The sequence below is a fragment of the Pan paniscus genome, chromosome 15 (assembly GCF_029289425.2).
Source record: "Pan paniscus chromosome 15, NHGRI_mPanPan1-v2.0_pri, whole genome shotgun sequence".
Taxonomy (NCBI): domain Eukaryota; kingdom Metazoa; phylum Chordata; class Mammalia; order Primates; family Hominidae; genus Pan; species Pan paniscus.
Window position 1 is genome coordinate 81,609,182 of NC_073264.2, and position 27,584 is coordinate 81,636,765.

At 37.8% G+C, this 27,584-nt stretch overlaps 1 protein-coding gene across 4 annotated transcripts in view; it reads right to left on the minus strand.

The window, feature by feature from the left end:
• The window catches only part of CEP128 (centrosomal protein 128), a 447,679-nt gene that overhangs the window by 18,966 nt on the left and 401,129 nt on the right, over positions 1–27,584 (minus strand). For all 4 annotated transcript variants that reach the window (XM_057299772.2, XM_063596092.1, XM_034937939.3 and 1 more), the window contains 2 exons: positions 15,363–15,440; positions 11,413–11,526 (listed from right to left, as the gene is read on the minus strand). In XM_057299772.2, coding sequence (XP_057155755.1) covers positions 11,413–11,526; positions 15,363–15,440 — 192 coding nt within the window. The remainder of the gene's footprint in view (positions 1–11,412; positions 11,527–15,362; positions 15,441–27,584) is intronic.

Genomic DNA, 27,584 nt, shown 5'->3' on the forward strand with positions numbered 1-27,584 from the left:
CTCTCTCTGTGACCACCATAGCCCCAGGCCCATGATGAGTACTGCCTGACTACTACCGATGTTCACTCAAACAACTGTCAACCAGATAATGTTGAGGGCTCTTCATTCAGGTTGCGGTGAATGCTGCCAGGCCTGGGCCTCTCCCTTCAGGGCAACAGGCTCCTACCTGGTCTAGGACTGGCACAGAAATGTTGTCCAGAAGCCAAGATCTGGAATCAGGGTCCCCACTGTGCCTGAGCTGTTGCCCAAGCTGCAAGACAAAGTCCCCTTTACTCTTCTCTTTCCTTTCCTCAAGCAGGAAAAGTCTTTCCCTGTGACACCTACAGCTGAGAATGTGCTAGGTCACACCTGAAGCTAGCACAGGCCTGGGTCTTACCTAAGACCCATGGCGAGTACTGCCTGGGTACCACTTACGTTTTTTCTTTCTGAGATGGAGTTTCGCTTTTGTTGCCCAAGCTGGAGTGCAATGGTGCGACTGCGGCTCACTGCAACTACCAGCTCCCGGGTTCAAGCAATTCTGCCTCAGCCTCCTGAGTAGCTGTGATTACAGGTGCACACCACCACACCTGGTTAACTTTTTTGTATTTTTAGTAGAAACAGCGTTTCATCATGTTAGCCAGGCTGGTCTTGAATTCCTGACCTCAGGTGATTTGCACACCTCAGCCTCCCAAAGTGCTGGGATTACAGTGTGCAAGACCTATGGGCTCTTTAGTCAGCAGGTGATAAATCTTGTCATGACTGGGTCCTTCCTTCAACAAAGTGGGTTCTCTTCTGACCCAGGATCTGTCTAGAAATGTTATCTGGGAGCTATGTCATGGAATGAGGGCTTCAGGACTCTGCCTGGTGCCCTATTCTACTATGGCTAAGCTGGTATCCAAGTTGCAAAACAAAGTCCTCTTTACTCTCCTCCTTTCCCCAACTAAATCTGAAGGAAGGAGTGTCTCCTGGAGCTGTGAGCTGTATTGCCTCAGTTGGGGGAAAGGTGATGCTAGCACTCCCTTGACAAGGCCTGGCTGTTGTCTTACTAGGTCACTCCAATGGCTCCAAGCCCAGCATAGTACCAGGCTTGTCCTTGTGGGCTAAACTGCCTCTCAAGTTTATTGAGGATCCCAGAGTGCTTTAGTCCATGGTGATGGGTCTAGCTAGAATTCAGATTCCAACTATCAGGATGCATGATTCCCTTCTGGCTAGTGCTTGTCTAAATGCTCCCTCCATGGGCATGACTAAATTCTGCCTTGTGTTGCTTTCCACTGTGACAGGGTAGCACTGAGTTCCCATGCAAAGTTCCACAATCACTGTTCTCTCTCCCCCCAAAACACACAGATTCTCTCTCCCACCACATGGCTGCTGCCAGAAGTTGGGGGAGGAGTGGGGCAATTTAAGATAGTCTTTCCTACCCTCTTCAGTGCCTTTTTCCTTGATATGATGTTAGAACCAGGTACTGTGATTGCTCACCTTAATTTTGATTCATATAGGAGTGCTTTTTTGTCTTGATAGTTAGTTGTTCAATTTGGTTTTCCTGAGAGACAGGGGGACAATTGCTGGAGGGTTCTATTTGACCATCTTGCTCTGCCTCCTCCCCCTAATTATTCTTTTAATATCATTAGGAGCTGTAGTAATGTTCTTCTTTCATTCCTAATATTGGCCATTTGTATCTTCTCTTTTTTTTTTTTCCTAATCAGTCTGGCAAGAGGTTTTTAATTCTTATTGGTTTTTTCAAAGAACCTGCTTTTAGGTAATTTATTTATTTTTTTAATTTCATTGATCTTAAATTTACTATATCCTTGCTTTGACTTACTTTGGGTTTAATTTGCTCTTGGTCTTCTACTTTTCTACAATGGAAGCATAGACTATTGATTTGAAACATTTTTTCTTTTGTAATATACCCATTTCATGTTACAGATCTCCCTCTGAGCACTTTTTAGATGATCTCACAAATTTGCATAAATTCTGTATTAATTTTTATATAGGTAAAATATTTTCTAATTTTTCTTTTGATTTATTTCTTGACATATCCATGGATTATTTGAAGTATCATGTTTAACTTCTAAATATTTGGGAAATTTTTAGGTATCTTTCTGTTATTAATTTCTAATTTCATTCTGTTGTGGATAGACAACATATAATTTCAATCATTTTAACTTTACTGAAATTTGTTTTATTATTACTGGGGGTCCTTGTTCTTAGAGCTCCCAAGATGGCGGCAAGCCTCTTGTTCTCTGACCTGGGGTTCTTGGCCTCACGGATTCCAAGGAATGGAATCTTGGGCCATGCAGTGAGTGTTATAGCTCTACTAGAAGTCGTGGGTCATGGAAGAGAACCGTGGAACCCAGCAACTAGTGTTCAGCTTGATTAGGATGAACCTGGGCACTGAGCCGCGCAGGAACAATGGCGAGCCTTTATCCCGACTGGGAGTGGCAATGGGCGCCTCGCTGGATCAGGAGGAGCACAGTGGACACCCTGCCAGATCCAGAGGGGTGGAAGTCAGTGGCAGGTCTGTGAGGGCAGCAAACAGCAGTGGTGGACGGTGAGCGAAAGCTCAGCTCGAGCCATAACAAACACGGACCAGAAGGGCGTGCAGTTGCAAGATTTAATAGAGTGAAAACAGAACTCCCATACAATGGGAGGGGACCCAAAGGGGATTGCCGTTGCCATCTAGAATGCCTGGGTTTATATCCTGATCATTGTCCCTCCCTCTGTGCTCTCAGGTGATAGACGATTGACTATTTCTTTACTTCCTGCTTTTAGCCTAATTGGTATTTTAGTGAGCTCTCTTTACTACCTGATTTGTCGGGTGTGAGCTAAGTTGCAAGCCCCGTATTTAAAGGTGGATGCGGTCACCTTCCCAGCTAGGCTTAGGGATTCTTGGTCACCCTAGGAAATCCAGCTAGCCCTGTCTCTTATTATGACTCAGAATATAGTCTACCTTGGGAAATATTCAATGTGTACATGAAAAATATGTGTAATTAGCTGTTGTTGGGGAAGTATTCTATAAACGTCAATTAAATTTACTTGGTTAGTAGTATCGTTCAAGTTTTCTGTATCTTTACTGACTTTCTGCCTACTGTTTTATGAATTGCTGAAAAAGGAATGTTGAAATCTCCAACTGTAATTATGGATTTGTCTATTTTTCCTTACAATTCTACCAGTTTTTTCTTCATATATTTTGACACTGTTAATAGGTGAACACACATTTATGACTGTTATTCCTTCCCTTTACAATTGTTGACTTATTCATGATTCAACCACTCACATTTATTTCTTTCACTTTTGGAAAATGAGGAGGTTTAACTCTATTATATCTTTAAGTTCTAATATAAGTCTTCAAAATATTGTCAGAATTTATTATGTTACCTTGAAACAAAACTAGCCAAGTTAACCCTAAAAGACTACCCTAAAATAAAAATATTTCAAAATGCTTTGAACAATCAACATAACAGAATATGAAAAAAATAATGTCATCTCCTCTAATTCTATACTGATAATTAATTTGTGGAACTTCTATAAAAGTAAATTTTATAAGGTGACCATAAAATGAATGTTTGCAATTCCTAGCTATCTTTGCACCAAAAGCTTAAGTATTAAAAAGGAAATATTTGTTAAAAAGGAACATTCTTTGCAATTCTAATAATCCCAGCTTTTGCTTCTTACCAATTCTTGCACACTTAGCACAAGGACCTATTTTCATTGCTGTCCTAAGTCTCAACAAGCTAGTTAGCCAGAATTCTCTGCAAAAGTTCCACTGGGTGAAGGGACTTGCATTTTCTAATATTTTTCCTGGGCTTCTTCCACTTCTCTTTCATAACCCACATTGTAATTGGTTTTTAAAAAGCTGTTCCAACCTGACTAAATGTCTTTGCTAAACTGATCTCTAATGATGAATATTTAATGATACCCACCAAGTATTTTTCTCTCTGGAATATTATAAGTTCAAAGTGTATGAGACAAATGATACATTTAATTTTTTAAATTTTTAATTTGTCCAGCCCTTCCCCTGGAGAGAAGGAACAAACACGTATGTATTTCAGATTCCCTGGCAAAATATTTTCCTGAATTTGTCTCTAGCCTAATAATGCACTGTCCCTCCATTTCTGCCCTATTCTGAATTCCCAATTCTCTATCAGTGCTCAAGAAAACTTAATCTCTTCCTCAGTAAACTACTTTATTCCTATCTGAAAGTTTAATCTGGGCAGATGTTTTACTTAAAGTCTGCCCTCCATGTCTCCATCTGTGTGGCTGCTATTTTACATTTTTAACCTCCAAGAGGGTGAGGCTATGATTGTCTCCATCTACCCATCTTTCCATCTACTCATTTTTCCATCTACCCATCCAAATACTCCACAATTTAGCACGGTGCCATCTACACTAAAGAACTCAATAAATGGTCATATGATGATCATTTCTTGACCAAAGTGCAGAAATTAAAGTTTGCTGTGGTAGAAGCTGGGAAACAGGAGATTACTGTTCTCACATTCTCAGTTTCTTGATGTAAAAAAATTATGGGGCTGCACCAGATCATCTCTAAGTCCTCTCAGCACTAACATTTTATGATTCTAATCTATCCAGACAGAAACAGTGAACAACCAGTACTTCTAACTATGCAAACTATGCAAATTTACCATTGGGAATCCAAACTGATAGAACAATATTAAAAACCCAAAGCAGGCCAGACTCAGTGGCTCACACCTGTAATCCCAGCACTTTCAGAGGTGGAAGCTCGTGGATCGCCTGAGGTCAGGGGTTGGAGACCAGCCTGGCCAACATGGTGAAACCCCATCTCCACTAAAAATACAAAAATTAGCCAGGCATAGTGGCGCATGCCTGTGATCCCAGCTACTTGGGAGGCTGAGGCAGGAGACTTGCTTGAACCCAGGAGGCAGAGGTTGCAGTGAGCTGAGACTGTGCCACTGCACTCCAGCCTGGGTGACAGAGCGAGATTCCATCTAAAAAAACAAACAAACAAACAAACAAACAAACAAAAAAACCAACATTCATTTACCCTATTAACAGATTTATGAAAATACTATTCTAGATAAATCCACTTGAATCTCTTTGACTAGTTTTCATAATAGGACTAATAGCTAATTGATATTTTATTGTATAAAATTATATATTCCTAGTGTGTCAATAAAGAAAAGATTTTACTCAATTTTTTTTTCTTTTTACTTACTTCAGACTTGGCTTCACATGACTTTAATCCATTTTCAGAAACCAAATCCACTCATAGTAGATAAAAATTTGCCATAAACAAGCATACTCAAAAAAATGTGCCACTGACATAAGAAATAAAGGCAGGGATGCAAAGATGTTTTTAATGATGGTTCATAGGAATCAGTGCTTAGTTTCTTAAAGTGACTTTATTTATTTATTTATTTATTTATTTATTTTTTGAGATGGAGTCTCGCTCTGTCACCCAGGCTGGAGTGCAGTGGCACGATCTCGGCTCACTGCAAGCTCTGCCTCCCAGGTTCACCCCATTCTCCTGCCTCAGCCTCCCAAGTAGTTAGGATTACAGGTGCCCGCCACCACGCCCAGCTAATTTTTTTTTTTTTTGTAATTTTCGTACAGAAAGGGTTTCACCATGTTAGCCAGGATGGTCTCGATCTCCTGACCTCATGATCCACCCACCTCAGCCTCCCGAAGTGCTGGGATTACAGGCATGAGCCACCACACCCGGCCTTAAAGTGACTATTTTAAAGGAAACAATCATTGTTTGGATGAATATATTATGATGTTTGTTAAAAACTAATAAATTTAATTGGTATTTCTTTTGTTTTTAGTACCTAGAATTTTGAATTAGAGATTACTAAAAATGGCTTCTATAGCTAAATTTCTTCACAATCTTTCTTTTCTTAATATTCTTATTGAGTAAATTATTTGGAAGGGTAAAAGCATGTGGCTTGCTGAGGGAATTGGGTTTGATAAAGTGCAGCTGTAATAGGTTAAAATATTAATTATACTCATCGAAGTACCCAGGTTGATTTCTGAATAAGCACTTTAGATCCATTACAATTTTCAGATTTTATAACAAAGAAAAAAATACCAATTCAACTGGTAACCTTTCGTTTAATTTTTGAAGAGCAGGATGAAACTGACTAGTTAAATATGGCTTGCAGGTTAGTCTTGATCACTTCAAGAGAATAAACATATCTTCATATTTCAGCATGATTTGATTGCCTGTAAGGTTTTAAATGTGTCATGTAAACATTACTGGAAAAATAGCAATTGAATTTTTGTTAGAATTTTAGAAAGGCTGAAACTAGAAAATGATTTTTTAAGAAGTTTTTAAAATCACCAGTTTAACATGTATTGTACCCTCACTGTGTGTTCTGGCGTCAAGGCAGTGCTTGCCTTCAAAAGCCCATACAATCTAGTAGAAGAGCATTTCCCAAACATCAGTGTTCACCTATAGTTTTACTACTGTTCTCTCTTACATTTACTTGTTAACCTTGCACTCTAAATCTCTGTATAGGAGAGGCTTAAAAGATGGAGAGAAGCACAGAGCTGTATTTGCATATTAGTTTACATATGACTTCTTATCAAAGCATGGAGTAGTTATTATAAATGAGACAATTGGAGTATTGTAGAGTTAAAGCTCTCTCAAATCCTCCCATGGTTGCCACTACTATTCCTAAGCAATATCTGTAAAAATCAACGTAATAATCCATTAGTGATATATATTTACAGTCATTAAAATAAAAATGTTTATGCATCACCTACAAACTTGAATTGTACCAGGAATTATACACAGCATGCTTTAGAAGCTACTGTTGTAGAAGATTTAAGATATGTACAGAAATAGCTGACTTGAGAAAGTGCTAACAGCCATTAATTGCTGTGAGCAAGGTATAAACAAATCACAAAGATTCAATGAGAGAGAAATGAGTTCAAGGAACAAAACATGTACTTATATCATACACATGCTTACATTGAACAAATATGACAGGGCTTTGGCAAACTCTGCTTCTGCAGACTCTGCTGAAAGCCATTATTGCTTCCTCACCTACCTCATCTTATCCCGTAAAACATCTGTTTGTTTAAAAAGAAACTGTGTACTAACTCTTCAACTACAAGTTAAAAATCATGACTTTTCTTTCAAGGGGAAGAAGGATGGGGAATAAACATGCCTTCTGCAATTTTACTAAAAAATTCCAATGTTGATTAAAACCATATATTTAGTATGGGTAAAGGTAATAAATGGGGATGTCTTGGAGTAAACCATGCTCCTCTGTGAATTCAAATTAGCAATGCTGTGTTACTGGCTGACTTTTGAACATTCTGTTCTATTTGAAACAGCTGAGACAGGAAGGAAGCCTGTATGTCCTACAGAAACCCAATTAGGCTTGATGAAAGAGAGGCCATGAAATGCTTCTCTTGTCTACCAAGACAGAGAAAATGTTGTGTTAGATTCAGCTTTGAAATGAATTCTAAATATAAGCTTTTAGATCAGGCGTTGTCCAGTTAGCTTGGTCAACTTAAGACTATATTACATTATGCTCTCACAATTGTGGATGTTGGTCCTGCTCAAAATCTTGACAGGCTCCTAGAAAGCTGATCCTTTTTGTCCTGGTGATTGCCACAGGAATAAACAGAGGAGATGGCTCTAGCCTTGGATTGATTGAAAGAGAACCTGACTTGCTCGCTTCCTGCTAACCCTTCCCTACACCAGCAGTGTGGTCATGTTGGATGTTTCAGTGCCTTCTTACAACAGCAACAACATAAGGGAAGCCAGCTGCCAACATGGTCTGCTATTCCAACAGTTATTTGTCTGTCAACAGTAATACAGTCAGAATCTACAACTGAAATTCTAATAGTGATCCTCTCCCAAATTGAGATGTGGATAAATGTTTTCTTGTGCTTTGTCCTTACAAACCTGTTTTCAAAAGGCTCTTCAGCATCTTTCTTTCCTCTGAACCCCCAATGCAGTTTATTGGGGCCACTTTTTTGGGGCCACCTTTATAGCATTTAGCCCTTTTCATTTTTGTACCACAGTAATTTGTATGAAGGATTTAAATTCCTAAGGGTTGGTAATGTTTTTTCTTATGATGCCATTCTCCTGAGCTCCTAGCACAGTGCCTTGGTTTGCATTAGAAATCCAATAAATGTTTGATTAATGCTGTGTTTAGAAAAACAACAACAAAAACATGAACATCCTCCAACTACAACAAAAAAGGCAGATATTTTTGTTTCATTTTGTTCACTGATGTGAGTCCCATGCACCTAGAAAGTTCCTGGCACACAGCTGACACTCAATAAATATTTGTTGAATGAATAAGTATTATGACTTTCCAAAGAGCTTGGAGAGTATCTATTTGATTGGCAAATACAGAAGAGGAAACATGTCATATAATGTGTAAAGGAAGAAGTAGATTAGTAATTTCTTCTTCCTCTAGACCAGAGGTTGGAAAACTTTTTCTATAGAGGGCCAGATGGTAAATACTTTAGTCTTTGTGGGCCATATGGTTTCTGTAGCAAGTATTCAACTCTACTGTTCAGTGCAAAAGCAGCCAAAGACAATATGTGAATAAATGAGTGTGGTTGTATTCCAATAAAACTTTATTTACGAAAACAGTTGGCAGGCAAGATTGGACCCATAAGCAGTTTGCCAACCTCTGCTCTAGAGCACCTGTGTCTGTTAGAAGGTAACTAGGTAACTATTCTCTCCTTTAATACCATGCTTTCTGCATCTTTATACATTTGTTCCCCAACCCCACACCCACGGGTACTGTGTTTTGCAACACGGTAGCTGTACAGTATGTTTGTTGCATTAAACTGAGTCTTACACTGATTTCCTGGAACTGTAGTTTTCAGTAGAACCAGTGAACTCAAGTCCCTGTAATTTGCCTTTTCTTTGAATTCTGTCTTAGCAAAGGTGGGTAAAGTTAATAGCTACTGAAATAATGTCTTCTGAAACTGATGGAGTAAGGGGCACATTCTCTCTTGAGTTCCTATTTCTCTTATCTGAAGCATTTTCTTCAGGATGTCAGTGACGTATCAGAGCTGGCTCTTCTGATTATCCATGAAGACAAGAAATGACTAACACAACTTTCTCACTACTCATTTAAGCTCACTCTTCTTTTAAAGCTGCCTCCTCTCTCAGTCTTTTGTAAAAAACTTATTTTCATGAAAGGAATATGAGAAAACGACCATTGGTATCTACAATTGGCAAAAATGTGTTCCTACATTTTCCTCTCCAATGACTACCAAAAATGTTATATTCCTGTGAGTTTTATGTTAAATAACTATGTTATTTCAGAACAGGAATCTGTGACATATGGTGACAGTCCATAAATGCATTGCTAAAACGTATCTGTTTTAAAATATTTAAGTAGTATTAATGTGGAACAACACCATCATAAAGTGTGTTCTGCAGCTCTATTCTATACTTGCACTATCTACTTGCAAAATTTTCAAATTTGTTTTTCATTTTGCTAAGTGCTGGCCCCTCTTATGAACTAGGCCTGATTCCCTCTTCAGCTGCAAATGTAATTTTAAACAGAACTCCGATGAGATTACTTGCTGAACATGTTAAACATTCATAGCTTTGCCATATGCTGTTATGGAAATTGCATTGATTTATAGCAATTTGGGTGCCACTAGATAGCACTGATTCACCTGATACCAACTCTAAGTGTATTGGGAAATAATGTTTTAAATGTTTCATTTGCATCTAGACCTCTGTTGAACTAAGAGGCATGTACTATGTTTATGTATTTTTGGAGAACACTAATTTTTACACATTGAAAATTATTCCTGCATTTGGTGACTTCCAGAAAAAATTAGGTATATAAGGTCTAACTTTATACTGTAATGGCACAGTGGTCAATGACATAAATTACTAAAGCCAGGCAGACTTAGGTTTTCATCCCGATTCAACCATTTAATTATTACTCTACAGCCTTGCTTTCTTCAATGGCATAAGAAGGAAAATAATCACGCCTATCTGAGAGGATTTCTGTGAATATTAAATATGATAAGGGATATAAGGCATGTAACACCTACAAAAAGAAATGTCTTGTGGTTTGTTCTAAAATATGCTCAATAATCATTAGCTCTCATAGCCTAAACTTTGTATTTCTGTATAGGTTAGTGGCACTCCTTTAAATGGTGCAGAAATGCTTGAGTTTATAGGACCTGACTGGGAATGTTGGAAGATGATTTAGGGAACTTAAAAATTGCCGTACGAGACAAGGTCACTACTATAGTGAATATACGGATCGATTAAAAACAAAGGTAAAAAGGAACAAAGTCACAGGATGCTCTCTTCACAGTAAGGGTATCAATAACCTGTCCTAATTGTGTTAATTTTTATTTGGAAGGGAGGAAGTATAATACTCATTTTAAGCATGCTAAGAAGGAGTTATGGAAATGAACACTGTCTTTATATCCACTGAGCATTCTATCCAATTACATTCAGAGGAGGAAGGACACTTCTTAGAATTAATTATATTTCACTGTAATAAGTGAATATATACAGTGTAATGAATATTCATACATATTCAAGTTTGTAAGAATATAAAAAAGCCAGAAAACCTTCAGCTTTTTTTTAATTGACTTGGAGTGCACATTTGAATATAGATGGACTCTCTCTGGGTCAGCATTCTCAACAGGGGGCATCTTTGCCCTCCAGGGGACATTTGACAATGTCAGGAGACATTTTTCGATGTTACAACTTGAGATGGGAGATGTTACTGGCATCTAGTGCGTACATTTTAGGGATGCAACGAAATATACTGCAATGCATAAGACTACCTCTACCACAATGAATTAACTGGCCCCAAATATCAAGAATGCCAAGGCTGAGAAACTCTGCTCTAAACTGAGAGCTGCCCAAGGTCAAATGGATTTAAAATCACCCAGATCCCACATGGATATTGGGTAGGCTCTAGAGAATGTATGCTTTTTGTTAATATGGTTAAGTCTTCCCAGTGTCCTGTGCTGGCTCCACAGTAATAAACCAAAAGCTGAAGTATTAATATGGAGTTCATATCCCCTCTAGAAGAAAATGACTAGAATTCCAAAGTACAATATATTATCTGACCTACTGCAGACTTCAGTGTGGAGAGCAGCTAGACTTATACATAGAAGAAGGTGACCATCACACTAAGATTTTGACCAACCAAGTGACCAGGGGTTTCTTGGCTCTTAAGCAGTACCAGCTTCCGTAAACAAGTAACATATCAAGCAGTGATGGCATAGACTTAAGGCTTACTTCCCAGACAAAATGTGATAGGCACAAACTCTGGATTTTTTTCCTCCACTTCCACAGAACTGAAAGTCTATTTAATATGTCAAGGAAAATATTTTCTTTCACAAGTGCCCTTACACAAACACTGCAGAGGCTGCTTAAGAGGTTGTAGCCTTAAACATGGATACTACTTAAAGACTAAAAAAGTATATAAAGAAAATTACTTTGAAACTTTTGGTTCTGTACTTGGTGTCATCTTGGTGATGCTGAAGAGAATTTCTGCGAACCCTGTATTTGCAATATCTTCCATCAGTTCTCTCAGATGAACTGCAGGAATCCTGGAAAAAAAAAAAAAAGCAAAGGGTCTGAACTGGTAGATGAAAGAAAATCAGTGCTTGAAATTAGAGTAAGAAAGAGTCTATATGTAGATAAAAATGAAAATAAATAATTACAAAAATTTAGAGATATATAGGAGAATCACAGGCCACCATAGAGAAAGAAGAAGGCTACACACAGTGGCTCAAACCTGTAATCCCAGCACTTTAGGAGGCCAAGGTGGGAGGATAGCTCTAGTCCAGGAGTTCGAGACCAGCCTGGGCAACATGGTGAAACCTCACCTCTACAAAAAAATACAAAAACTAGTCAGATTTGGTGGTGCATGGCTGTAGTCCCAGCTACTCAGGAGGCTGAGGTGGGAGAATGAGGATTGCTTGAGCCCAGGAGGCAGAGGTTGCAGTGAGATTGTGCTACTGCACTACAGCCTGGGTGAAAGAGCAAGGCTCTGTGTAAAAAAAAAAAAAAGAAAAGAAAAGAAAAAGAAGAAAATTGTCACTGTGGATAAAACCATAAAAATACAATGCATCCTACAGTGGTTACCTGAATTCTTTTAACAACTAGTCCCTATGCCCTACAGTGACTACAGTGACTGACACCCTTTAGAACAAGGTTCGAGTAGCAATGAACTGTCCAAAGATGTCACTAATGACACATGCCACATTTGGATGCTGTGTACTATCACTTGCATTGGTACTTAGCATCAATATATTCTTGTTTTAAAAAACTGCTACCTGTAAAACTAGAGCCCTTTTACTTCACTTATCCATAAACAACATCCCACCTTTTAACTATTATGTCACATAGATTTTTAAACTGAAGGATAGCTCCTTTGCTTTTAAAAACATAAAAAGATTCAGGTAATAAAAAAAATTAAGAAAACAAAAATTTCCAGGCCTGCCTTTTTTCTTTTTTTTCCTCTTCATTTCTTGGGAGAAGAAGGAACACAGCAAATAGTCACTATAGACAATTATTTAGACATTTCTATTATTATTTAGGGAGAAATTAGAAAAACAATGAGGACAACTGATTTTGGTATGTAAAAAAAAACACATACGGATTTAGTGTCCCTCAAAGTCCCAAGAAACCTTAAACTTACTGAGTGTTCAAGCTAGAAGGGGTATTATAATTCCAAAGTTCTCACGCTTAGTACAAAAACAAAACAAAACAAAAACCTCTAAAAAAACTAGAGCCCAGGGAAGTTAAGAATGATTTGCCCAGGGCTGGACAATTTGTGGCAGATTAGACTTGGAACCCAATGCTATTCCCTTTCTACCTAATCAAAAATGTAATGTTTAAATATGGAATTATCGAGCTGAAACAATTCTTTTTTATTTTTGAGACGGAGTCTCACTCTGTCACCCAGGCTGGAGTGCAATGGCGCGATCTCAGTGCACTGCAACCTCCGCCGCCCTGGTTCAAGCAATTCTCCTGCCCCAGCCTCCTGAGTATCTGGGATTACGGGCATGTGCCATCAGGCCCAGCTAATTTTGTATTTTTAGTAGAGACGGGGTTTCGCCATGCTGGTCAGGCTGGTCTTGAACTCCTGACCTCAGGTTGTCAGCCCACCTCAGCCTCCCAAAGTGCTGAGATTACAGGCGTGAGCCACTGCGCCCAGACAACAATTCTTTCAAAATACATATGACCACATTTAAACAAGAATAAAGTCAGGCCTATCTAAATAAGATGAGGTCCGTACTCACACTTAAAAGTCATAGGCTATGGTACTATCAAGAAATACGTATATAGGAACCCAGAGATAATATTGTTCAGGTGCCTCATCACATGAATGCGGACATATCTCCTGAGGCATTAGGTGATTTTTGTCTGGTGCATGACTTTGGACCAGAACTTAGGTCTTTGTATTCTTGTTCACGCCACACTGATTTTTAGAAAGTTTAAAGGGTTTGAATAAATATAATCCACATCTAATAATCTCAAGGCTTTATGTATTTTCATTTAAGGCTATATCTAGTCATTTTTATTAACTTGATTAAAATCAGCTCTTTTTAATCACATAGAGGGCTTTAGAGTACATGTAGAACGGATTTTAAGCTAAAAGCAGCAGGGCGAAGCAGATGGGCTCTGCTGTTTTACCCAGAATTAGACCCCACCTCCAGCTAGTTTATGGGCTCCAAGCTTCAGTGTCCTCATCTATAAAATGGGTGAAAATAACACCCATCTATAGGGTATCTCTGAAGATTAGGAAACATGTACCATAAAGTACTTAGCACCTGCTAAGTATCATGCACTGTGTGCATAACACTTGCTAATTAACTCTTTCCCTTTTCAAGCTAAACGTTTCAATTTCAGTATATTGGGAAGTACAATGCTGAACTCTGAAAAAGACTCTCCCAAAAAATTTTACTATTTAGGCATCTTCATATGTGAGTCTGTATGTATATGAGCTAGACTTGTAGATGATCACTAGCTCATAGGATTAAAAATAATAATAATGAGCCTTTTGGTAATAGTAGAGAATACAACTTTTAAATTGTACTTATGAACATTCTGTTCATTGTAGACAACTGAGGAAAAAGTGATCTGTCACTGGAGGTTAAAATTTATATTTTTATGCTGGTATAAGACAGGTATCTATTTCTCAGTGACAAGTGCAACCTGTTTCCCATATTTTCTCTTGTCTGCCCTTCATTTACTTGGATAATTTAGTTACAGAGAAAAAAATGAAAATAATATGGGCATAACATATTGCCTCCTATCACACTGGCTTGTTTAAGAGTAAACAGAAATTGCATTGTTTTTGATACTGGTTTCATAATTCTTTGATAGATATTTAAACTGCAAATATATAATCAAATCAAACACTTGGTTTTGTTCAATTTGGGATAGTCTAGCTTTCTAGATTTGTCAGCTAAACTGGATCTCACTCAAAAATGTTAGTTACTGAACTACCAAAAGATGCTTAATGCAAGGTAATTTTAAGACAGTGTAGACCTTGGGAACCACCTTATATCAATGCTTCCAATAAATCAATATGGCATGATCTGGCCATTTTCCTATCCACTGTATCTTCAAATAATATGTCAGATCTAAACAGAACCTAAATATAACATAAGTTATATTTTAAGGCCAATGTGAAATATGATTACGTGGTTGCCAAAAAGAAATCCTTCCCATTGTTAGCTTCAGCTATACAAGGTCAATAAATTATAAATCATTAAAATTTTACATTGCATCTGCAGCCGTAAGGCTATATACGACGTTCTCGGGACCAGACCTTGTCTGGCAGGACTGGCAGCAGAGATATTTGTTTTGCACATCTCCTCTATGAGGAATTTAAAAAACTACACAATGTAAATTAACACATGTAACTAATTGGCTTGATAATGAAATGCTTTGTGGTTAGAGGTCTATCAATAAATGGCCATGAAATATGAAATGTGAAATTTACGTGGATTTGAGTTCATATGTCATAGTGTAAAGATAACTTGGGAACTACCATATCTCTAAAACAAACAGTACCCAAATAATTCACAAATTAAAATTGCTAACCAAAAAAGTTATCTATTGTCAGTGTAATGTGTAACTCCCTTTAATTCTTAGGCTTTTCTAAATTATCATTAAAGTTTTAGGGGCCCAACTGAGCTTCTAGTAGTACAGTGAAAGTCTATATCTTCCTATCTTGTGCTAATACATAAGTTGCATTGTTTTCAATTCTAACTTCACAAATGTCAATAAACCCTGATAAGGTGGTATGTTAAAAGTTCCCAATGTTTTTTGGTCCTTCTTCCTTTTCTATACTTTTCTTTGCACATCAGGAAGATGTCAAGTGTTCTCACTCAGATAAAATACTGAAAGAGACAAGCCAACTCTTTCTCACTCTGAAGTCTTTGAAATCTTCTAGTAGGCTCAGTTTCTCAGGCACAGACTCCAGATGGTCCAAGGCCACTCGGGTACTCTGAAATAGAAAACATAAGGAAACCAAACATTATAAAAAATTGATTAATACTCTCAGAATCCACATACTAAAAATCAGATGCACCACTGTAAGAAGCAGTTCAAACTGTAGATTTAGACAGTCAAATAAGAACATATATAATAGTATTTTCAAGATAAATGTATCTTTTGAAATCAGAAGAATTATTTCCTTTTAAAAAGTATATGAGATGCATTTGCAAGACTGACTCAGATACAAAAATTCTTCCTGGATAATTGCTTTCAACTGATATGCTATGAAACTTTCTATAGACTATTTCATATTAATATTAATTTACAAACCTGCTTCAGTGAACATCAGAAATAGACTATGAGGTAATACTGAGAAATAGATGAATCTGCAGTTACTTATCTATGGAGTATATTAGAGATTCTTAAATGTTGCCATTATAAAGAAGAAAAGAGTTCTCAGCAATTATTTCAGTTAAAAGGGAAAGAGGAGTGGTTCTCAAGATTTGGGAGAAATATCTGAAATTAAACATTTGCTTCAGGGACACAAGGTCCTGTTGATCATAAGTCAATAACTTATTACACAGTCTTTAATTAGCTGATCACTGTTACACCCACCTGTGAACATTAAGTGAGAATGATCTGAAAATTATTTCAAAGCAAACATAAAATAAAAAGTTAAATGGTAAAATAATCTTGAGACTAGAGACTGCATATATATTATAGGCATCTCTGTATCCTCAGCTCTGTCACAATGCCAGACATATTAGGTGGGTAACAGGTGCTAGCTCTTAAATTTAAAATGGATTTTAATTGTTCAATGAAATAAACAATAAACCCTATGGCTGACGCATGGGAAGAAAGTGAAGTGTACTGCAAGAACCTAGACATAAATTTGCACAAAGTTGCAGGGAAGTTAGTGGCCCCTCAATATTCCATGTGCTTCCCTACTTCTCCCCTGTGAAAGGTTCTGAACAATGGACTCTGAGAGTGTCACTTCTGGAATGAGACAGTTGAACCTGAGCGTTCCCCCTTCTATCCCAGCCCCTACCATGAGGACCCTGATGGCCACATGCTCCGGAAGGCATAACTACAAGATTAAGATGAGAGCTGCCCACCATATTGGATTTCACGTGAGTCACACAATAACCTCTACTGTGTTAAGCCAGAAGATTTCAGGGTTAGTTATCAATGCATCATATAGCATTAATTATCATATATAATACCTACCCTGAGAATTAAATAATGAAATTGTAAGCTAAATAAGTAGTCAACTGGCTCATTTTGTGGAATGGGGAATCTCTCAATTATGAGTACATAAAGTTTTTTTTTTTTTTTTTTTTCTGAGACAGGGTCTCGCTCTGTTGTCCAGGCTAGAGTGCAAAGGCACATTCACAGCTCACTAGTCTCAACCTCCTGGGCTCAAGGGATCCTCTGACCTCAGCCTCTGAGGACCTGGGACTACAGGCACACACTACCACACCCAGCTAATTTTTGTATAATTTTTTCTCGGGAGGAGTTCATTATTTTCTCAGTTAACTTTCCTATTTGAAATCTCCCATCTCCCTGAACAGAGAGATGCTGTTCTCTGCCTGGCATATCCAATCCAGAGCTTCACTGATGCAGTTTCCCCCACAGCATATACTTTATGTCTTTCACGGGGTTCAGGGGTAGAGGCACGTATGGAGACAGAGTGCTGAGGGTCTAACCCTTCCTTACAGACACTTTCAATGTACCCATCCACCCCTCCTTCCACAGTAACTGTGCTAATTACTCCAATGCAAAAGGCTTTCCAGAATTCTGCAGGGTGAATGATATTTGATTGCTTTCTATTGCTATCCCCTTGGCAGATCCTTGAGTTTCACCTTTTCTGTTCTGAGTCATTTTACTACTTTTCAATGTTCTGTGACATGGAGTTACAAATGTCTTCTAGTTTTGACAAGCGTAAATCAGTTTTTCTATTTCTTCATATCCTTATTTTTGTAATGAGATTTTTGAGAAGGGCAGAAATACCTTTACTCTGCCATTCCGAAGAGGAAGTCTACGTGCTGTTTCTTCAAGTTCATAAAGTTCTCTTTTTCAAGTTCCATTGAAAGGATTTAGTAGTTTGTTCCTTCTGCTTCACATTTATATTACTGTTAGTCTTTAAGCCACATGTACTCACTTACACTGCCATGCATTTTAAATGACTTCATTTAATTTTTTCATGTGTAGGAAAGATTCATCAAAATGATGTGTTTCTTACTATAAGCCACAACATGTAGGCTTAGGAGGTTGCAGTTTTAGCCACCATATATGCTATATTCATTTAAATAATAAAATTATAGGTTTTCTCAGGAATTATATTGACTCTTGAACAATAAAATACAAAGCAATGCCCTGATGATTTTAAATCAAAATTTTATGCATTGCATAAAATCCTCTTCATAAACACACTCCAATAATATCTGTAGTATTAAAACTTTATTTCCTTTTTTTGTCCCACAATTTTTCTCATTTTGAAGTGATCTTCTGAACCAAGGTTAAGTAAGTATGTAAAACTCATTTTGTGCTCAAAATAAGTAAATGATCTCTTACCCTACTGTAAAACGCAGCATGGTAAGTAAATAGTTTTGCTTAAAATTTTCAATCAACCCGGTGACTACATGAAACCATTCTTTTCCTTGCATGTGTTTACATACTATTTTTGACAATTATATTATGGTTTTGGATGTATATTCAAATGGCTATGTTTTTGTGAGTGAATTTGGAAAAACTCCTTGACTCCTTCTTTTCTCAGTGCAGTTATTTTTATTCTCCCCTCCCTTGCCATCCCCCGCTGCCCCCATCTCCCTTAACCAATCTTTATACTTTCTCACTATTTATTTCACTTGTGGCTTATTTTATATTCCATTTATGCATTGCTTATAAATATCTTCCTCAATATCAGAAACACTTTCTGGTACACATACCTTTCTTTTCATCCTTATATTCTAGTCAATTAACAACAAATATGTATCTTGGATATCATAGAAAGATCCACAAACATAGATGGCATACGTCCTGTTCTTCAGGAGCATTTAGCTTACCCAGGGGAACAAAAGATGTAATAATTATACAAAGAAAAAAGTTATTTGTACTTACTTTAAGGGAATTGCATGCACAAATGCTGAACTAACTAGGGCATTTGCAACAACAAGATGTGAAGTAATGAAGACAATGAGTCCAATCTTACAGGCGTCTCAGGTCTCATAATTTCATGATTAAGTGATATTTTTTGGGAGAAAAATGTATTTTCTGGCTCTTCTCTCTCTCTCTGCATGTATGTGAGTGTACTTAAAACTGCCACTTTGGCATACAAACTCAAGAACATGAATAACATTGCAACTTTTTTTTTTTTTAAGATCGGCTGGGATTCTGTGATTAGAATCTTGTCACATTACTTAAGATTTCAAAATTATTTTCACCCCAAAGCTCATAGCCAGAGAGACAAGATCCATTAGCAGATGAATAGTTTAAAATAAGAAACTTGCTGTATTTCAGAGATGTCATGAGGACCTATGTCATGTTAATTCCCAGGGCGAAATACTTTGTGCAGAGTCAGGGAAATATTTTGTTTTCTAAGTTGGTTAATTTTTTTCTGCCTTACATTATTTCATGCCTTAAAGGGCATGGACAAGTCCCCACTGTTAAGGGAGCAGGGCCGGACATGGTGGCTCACGCCTGTAATCCCAACACTTTGGGAGTCTGAGGCGGGCGGATCATGAGGTCAGGAGATTGAGACCATCCTGGTGAACACGGTGAAACCCCATCTCTACTAAAAATACAAAAAATTAGCCGGGCGCGGTGGCGGGCGCCTGTAGTCCCAGCTACTTGGGAGGCTGAGGCAGGAGAATGGAGTGAACCTGGGAGGTGGAGCTTGCAGTGAGCCCAGATCACGCCACTGCACTCCAGCTTGGGCGACAGAGCAAGATTCCGTCTCAAAAAAACAAAAAAACAAAAAAACAAACAAAAAAAAGGGAGCAAAGTTTATTTCAATAATATCACCAGCATATGACACGTGCTTAATTTGTCTTTAGTTGTTTTCGAGAATAAATAAATCAGATGCTTACAAAGGGGTTTAAAATTAGAAAACAAAGAAAAGTTCACAATTAAGATTCCACTTCATAAAGGGCCAGTACATTGTGCATATTTGGTTTATCTCAGAGGCTAGAAGAGCTGGACTTCCAGGGGCCTAGAAGTAGGGTCAAAGCAGATGATCAGTTAATCTTAATCCTGTTTAGTAGCAAAATGAAAGACTGAACCATGAACACACAATTCAAATTTGAATACACTTCCTAATCCCTCACACCACCATAAGAGATAGGTACGTATTATTGTTATCATCATTATACAGATAAGGCAATTGAGGACCGGAGAGTGTAAATAACTTCCTTGCAGTCAGATGGTGGCAAAGCTGGGATGCAAATCCAAGCAGTCTGAATGCAGAAATGGCAAGGTTCTTATTAGGAAAATATTTTCATGGCAAATTGCCAGCTAAAACGGAGTACATTGCAACTAGAAGCTAAATAGTGAGTGCTTTATGTAAATTCCTAACTTCCCTCTAGCTATCAACTCTTAGCAGCTAGATTTTGAAGATGTGTCCTTGATAGGCTTATTTCTGGAAGAAAAGTTTTAAGATGAAACCATAAAGAATGTCATCTCACTGGTGCTAAAGAGTCTGTACTCAGGACCACGTGTCTAAACACACTTGTGTGCACACACGCGCACGCACACATGCACACACACACACACACGGGGTCTGGACAGTGTTTCTGTTGATTATAGGATGTTAAATGTCAGAGGAGTTTTATGATACTAACACTGCCTTTTTTTTTTTTTTCATAACATTTAACACTAGTGAAGCATACTACCTGGCCACTAAGAGGTGTTTCAAATAAATGTTGGCTAAATGCAGACAAAGGTAGACTTACCATGTTCTAATAAACCCACTGAATCTTGACCTCTTTATTAAAACCCCAGAAGCACAAGTTTGATGTTTTATGTATTTCCTCTAGACTAAGGGCAAGATCAAGTGGTAGAAGCAATAGTGAAATTCAGAAATCTTGTCTAATAGGCCCTGTGGCTTTTGCGCCTACAGATGTGTTTGGCTATCTGTTGACAAGGGCAAAGAGTAAGCTGTCAGTTTTGCCATTCTGAAATCTGCAACAACACCCAACTCCTATGAAGTTCAGCTGTCTGTACTGTTCCACAGTACATTTTTCCTTAGTAGTTCCTTTATTTCTGACTGCAGGGAAACCAAATAATATAGTATGACAACATAAGTAGCAGCAATTAGGAATTAAAAGGGGGGAATGCATTGCAATTCTTAGATTCCTGTCTCCTGTAAAGAAAACTTAAGGAACAGATTTAACCATAAATATATTTTAGTATTTATACTGCTCTTTGAAAAAAAACTGCACATTTATTTTCTTATTAACATGTAACAACTACCATTTTCTTATAGTGTTATTGAAATCATATGTGTTTTGAGGTTTAGATGATGAATAAATTAAAGGAGATGATATCTACATTTTTATTTTAAAAATAAATGTGTGAGTTTTTGGCACTGCACACATGTTAAATAAATAAGGCTATGAAGCAGTTTATTTGGGTTCAAAAATGCAATTCTATTTCATTTGGAAACAGATCCACTGCAAAACTTTCCTGACAAATGGCTGAAAGGTGGTAAAAGGACCTGAGTAAACACGTTTCTGGGAGAGGAAGGGTGAGATCATAAAATGGATAGACTGTATGCCTTTTCACTTGTGGTAACTCGATCCAGCACAGCTGTATTGGCTTCATAGGGCCCTGTTTTCCAAACTGTATAAGACACTCACTGGAACCACACCAAACAGTAGCAGAGAATAGGCCACCGAAGTCATGGTGTTGATGCACGTTCTTTATGAGCCCCAGTGTTCAAAGTTGTGTGTATTTCTTGGGATATCAGAGGAGTCCTCTATTTCTAGACTGTATTTTATGAGCGGTCTAAAAAATCAGATGCCCACTTAGAAGTGTTTACATGTGTATTGGGGTAAGAGGGTACATAAGGCTTGTTAAGTAAAAATGCTTGTTAAGTTAACATGGCACTATGACATCAGTGTCTACATTTGGGCTAACATCTAAAAGAGTTTTTGTCAACAACAAATTCTATTTGTCTTCATATAACACTATTGTAGTCAAAAGTGGTAGATCTCCTTTAAAAAGCAATGATAAAATTTGAGAACAGGTAACATATCTTCACTGAAAACTGAGATACAGAAGGCTTTCTAGGTATTTTCCAACTCCTATTCACAGTATTTTTTTTTAAGAGAGGAACTATATGAAATACAGAATCTGCCATTTCAGATGACTGCTTTCTTATTTCTACATATAACTGAATTATGTTACAGTCAACCCATTATCTTACTATTAGCTTAAAAAGATGTAGTATTTTCTCCAAATGGGTGATTTGGGTTTTTTTTTTTTTTCCTTTCAATAAGAAAACACCAAGAATGATTTGATGGAGAAGGGAAGACAGAGGAAATAAAGAATCATCTCTTTCCCAGAGGATTCTTGAAATTGTCTTCTTTCATATCATTCTTGCCACTCCCTGATATAAAGAAAAAATAACACACAAAGACAAATGAGGACTAGTTTAATGTTCTCTGTGTGCTGAACAATAAACTAGGCACTTACAACTGTTTTACAAGAAGGAGGGTCTTGAGATCTACAATCTACTTAATTGTAATCACTTCATTTCTTAAAACTGAACATAAAATGTACTCACAAGGGAAAGAAATTTCAGAGCGTTTGCAAAAAAACAATTTTTTTAAAGTGATTGCATGTTAAAATATGAACAAACAGTATAAGCCAAGGTTTCCTAGAAGATACTGTGTTTAGCAATTTTTGCTATGGTGACAGGTAAAGAAACTATGCTTCTAGATACACAGGTCCCAAACATGTGTAACCAGCTGAATGATGAACAGAGGTGGAATATATGCTGCATTGGAAATCAGCATCCCTAATTTGTGGATATTCATAGTTCCAGTAATGTTACTTACTTGTGTTTTGTGATTTTGGGAATATGACTTTGCCCTGCCCTTCTAAGCTTCCGTATCTTATTTGCAAAATGGGGATCAATATTAATGGTCTTTATTATTCTACGCCCACAGAACAATACATTCACATTCACTCTCTTACTTGTGACTATCAAGTACTTACTTGTGATAGGCACAAGTAGGACAGTGAATGTGAATGTGAACTGAAAAGTGTCAAGTACTTTTCAAACAGCAGATTTTTCTTTTTAAAGCTGAATCTCTGAGGTACCATCAACTCTAGTAACTTCTAAAAGGTGAAGAGGTCAGTGACCATCTAAAATTAGAGTTAATAAAAACTAGTCAACAGAGCACAAAGCAGAAAAAAGCCAAACTTAATTAAAACTATATCTAACATTTAGAAATGCATTTACTATTCTACAAACATCATCTAAGATGTTAAAGTAATAGAAGTGTAATAGCACAAAAATTACTTTTGTACATATTGTGCCTTCCATGGAGAATGTTCCTTCCAATTTCCTTATCTGGTTAACACTTTTCCCCACAATGCTATGAGCATCTTCAAGCATACAGGAAATGTGAAAGAAATTTACAGAGCTCACCCGTATACCCACCACCTAGATTCAACTATTAACATTATGTTTTATATTTGCTTTATTATATATCAATCCATCTATCCATCACTCTGTCTATCCTTCGATCCAACTTATTTTTGGGGTGCATTTTGAAGTACATTGCATATATTAATACACGTTCCCTCACCTAATTCAGCATGCATATCATCAACTCCACTTCATTATTTTTTTAAATGTAGAATTTGCATGTAATGAAAAGCACAAATCCTAAGTGAACTGGTTAACTTTTACTTTCTTTCGTATGTCAGCTTAGTCATCACTTCCTCAGGGAAGGCTCCCCGGCTTTCTCTGATACTGTGAAACAATCTCTCCATTGCGTCATGAGCCTCACGTTGGCAACACTTACTGGAGCACTAATATAATATTAATTTGTGTGACCTATTAATGCTTGCATTAGCAGTGGGCAATAAGCATCATGAGAGTAGGGAATATATGTCCCCAGCATTCCACCAAAGTGCCTGACCCAGGAGAGCTATTCAGCAAATGCTACGTAAACAAATGAATGAATACTATTTGATGAAGGAAAGCTTTTCACATTTATTCAGTCTGCAAATATTTACTGAATGCCTCAGACACTGTTCTAGAGGTGAAAAGGTAAAAACTCTCTGTCCTCAGGAACAGAAATGGGAGAGAAACTAACATGTTCATAAAATATGATGTCATAAACACTCTGAAGAAGTGTAAAGCAGGGTAAAGTGGTAGTGAGTGACAGGGTTTCTATTTTAGACACAGGGGTCTGTGACAGCCTCTCTGATGCAATGGTTTTGGAGCAGACTGAGTCATGAGCATTGCCAGAGGAAAGCAATGGGGACAGGATATGTTGCAGGAAGTCAGGGACCTCGAACAGAGGGACCGGCTGGAGCCGTGGCAGAGGAACATAACTTGTGAAGATTTCAAGGACATTTATCAGTTCCCAAATAATACTCTTATAATTTATTACGCCTATCTTTACTTTAATCTCTTAATCCCATTATCTTCCTAAGCTGAGGATGTACATCACCTCAGGACCACTGTGATAATTGTGTTAACTGTACAAATTGATTGTAAAACATGTGTGTTTGAACAATATGAAATCAGTGCACCTTAAAAAAGAACAGAACAGCAGCAATTTTTAGGGAATAAGGGAAGACAATCATAAGGTCTGACTGCCTGCGGGGTCAGGCAAAACAGCCATATTTTTCTTCTTGCAGAGAGCATATAAACAGATGTGCAAGTAGGAGAGGTATCGCCAAGTTCTTTTCCTAGCAAGGAATATTAATATTAATACCTCGGGGAAGGAATGCATTCCTGGGGGGAGGTCTATAAACAGCCACTCTGGGAATGTCTGTCTTATGTGGTTGAGATAAGGACTGAGATACGCCCTGGTCTCCTGCAGTACCCTCAGGCTTACTAGAGTGGGGGAAAACTCCACCCTGGTACATTTGTGGTCAGACTGGTTCTCTGCTCTCGAATCCTGTTTTCTGTTGTTTAAGATGTTTATCAAGACAATACATGCACTGTGCACCGCTGAACATAGACCCTTATCAATGGTTCTGCTTTTTCCCTTTGTCCTGTTCCCTCAGAAGCATGTGATCTTTGTTAGACCCTTAGTAGTAGTTCTGTTTTTTGCCCTTTGAAGCATGTGATCTTTGTACCTACTCCCTGTTCTTACACCCCCTCCCCTTTTGAAACCCTTAATAAAAACTTGCTGGTTTGAGACTCAGGGAGCATCACAGTCCTACTGATATGTGATGTCACCCCTGGCAGCCCAGCTGTAAAATTTCTCTCTTTGTACTGTCTCTCTTTATTTCTCAGCCGGCTGACACTTACGGAAAATAGAAAGAACCTACTTTGAAATATTGGGGATGGGTTCCCCCAATAAGGATAAACTCAGGGCCAAGGCCCTAAGGAGGGCACCTGTGTGGCACTTTGCGGGAATGAATAGTGAAGAGCCTGGTGTGGCCAGGTAGGAGCTCGCAGCCAGGTGAGGCCAAAGATGTCTGGGGCAAGAGGTTTTAGAGCCTTTTTGGCCACAGTTAAAATTCTGTATTTAATTCTTAATGAGATGGAAGGTCTTTTGAGGGTTTGAGCAGAGGAGTGACATCCTCTCATTTACTCTCTAAATAAATATCAGGATGTCATTTGGAGAGCAGACTGCTAGCCCCTCACCCCTAGCCAGGAGAAGGTCTTGTGGAGTTTGGGAGTGCTGTGTGAGGGGAAGATGGGCATCTTACTCCTAGGCTGGGGACTTGCTGAACAGTAGCAGAAACTCTGAGACCCACCTCAGGGTGTCCTTTGCATAGAGGTCTGTGAAAAATTTACAGGGAGAATAGGCGGAATCCCCAGAAGGCCAATGGTACCATACCAAATGCTCCCGATTTACCCCAAACACTCTCTCACCCCAAGAGCATGCATTTTGGCTGTAAACTTCTGAAAATGTCATATATGTCCACAAAATGTTTTCTCTAATCATATTTTTATTTGTGGTAACCTTCTGATTAAGGACAGGCAGCAAGACATAGTAAAAAAGATCATCAATAAGAAGAAATCAGGAGATACAAGGTTATAGCTCAGCTTTGACATTACCAGTTGTATGAACTTGGGCAAACAATTTAACCCATGGTTCTCAGTTTCTAAGTCAGGAAAATGGGAAAACAGTATCTGAACATCTCTAATAACCTTTTTGGCACTAGCCGTAGTCCACTGTAGCATTAAGTTCTTCCTATAGCAGGTTAGGATCTCCTTTTTAAGCTTAAAAGGCTGGAAAGAGTATGGAGAAAAAAAGATTTTATAAAGAAAAAGCAAACTAAGGAAAAAAGTAGATATGGGGTTCTTGGAGTTAATATTTACCCAAGAATACCTATGGAGTGGAAAAACCTTCACTCTTCTATGGCAGAAAGTGAAGCTAATGACTGTGTTAAAAAAAAAAAAACAGGAAAAAAGACATTTTTGTTTCCTTGGGTGTTTACCCCATGAAATTACCAACTCCAAATATTTGTCATGGTGTATTTTTAGAAAAGATGCTTCCAAAAGCAGGCAATGAACTTGCTTTTCATTTTTTTCACCTTATAACTGGCCTAACTTAAAAAAAAAACTCACAATTTTACCCTTATCTAAATACTGCTAATTAACTTCTCGTTTTATTGCCACAAATCTTACTCCATACTTTTGCTTCTGTCCTGAAAGCTTCTATGCCATCGTGACTTTATACATGAAGGTCTATCTGTCTGAAATGTTCTCTACACATTGCTTAAACGAGCTCACTGATTCTCCTGCAAGACTGGGCTTGGTCAATACCTCCTGTAACATGACAGTTAAGAGCTTGGGCTCTTGAGGCAGTCTACCTGAGTTTAAACCCTGGGTTAGTCACCTACTGGCTATCTGTCTATAGAAAAGTTCCTGATCCCTCTACACTGGGACTCAGTTTCCTAATTTTGCAGAGTTGTCGTAAGGATCAAATACATTAACACATGTAAAGTGCTTAGAGCAGGGCTTGGCATGCGGTAAGCACTCAATAAATGTTAGCTATTACTACAATGATAACACTAGTTATTAACCTCTGAGCCTTTCCTCTAAACTCTGGGTTAAGTGCCCATCCTTAGTATTTCCTATGTGTATATGTGCCTCCCATCCTGTGTGTAATTATTTTGTAATGTGTGTTTACTTGTCTCTTTCATTACACTGCAAATTCCTTAAAGGCAGGATGATATTTTTACCTATATTTCCAGTGCTGAGTACTTGGTATCACACACAAATACATTTCAATTTTATTAAATGAAACCTTCTTATCATAAACATACATAAAGATACATTTAGAACTTAGAAATATTGTGGCAAGAAAAATATTGCAAGATTATATTTTGAATGTAGAATTTAAAAATCGACTATCTTTGAGGGACAGAGAATATTTCTCAACAGACTCAAAATTAAAGAAATAATAAAAACAAAAAACAGAACTGAAAGAAGAATGAGGGGATGGTAAAGTTCAGATAGACAGTATAGACCGAGTTAAAGAGAGGAAGATGAGAACCAAGTCTTCTGTGGACCTAATGACATGGCATAGGAGTGAGTGCTCTGAAGAGCAACATGTTTCCTATGGATGAGTCTATAGGAGCTTGGCCCTGCTGGACAATGATGGGGACACCCAGCACAGGGCAGATACTGAGAAATGCTAATCATTTCCCTGAATCCTGCAAAGCCCTGGCCCCAAGTCCTCAAGACACCCTCAAGTAGGTAATCACATTTGTCTCTTCCATATTTAACCTGGAGCAGAGGGTCCTGATAGAGAGCTCTGATTAGGAATGATCAGTGTTCTGGCTAAGGTAGGGTCTAGGTTGATTTATTTAAAAGCGCCTTGGTGAGGTAAACATAATTAATCTTCTCTGTCCTCAAAATAAAGGGCTATTTTCTTTTTTAGAGATGTCCTGTGTTCTCAAAGAGAATGACAAAATGAATTAATCATATTCCATTACTCCACACACAGCACTT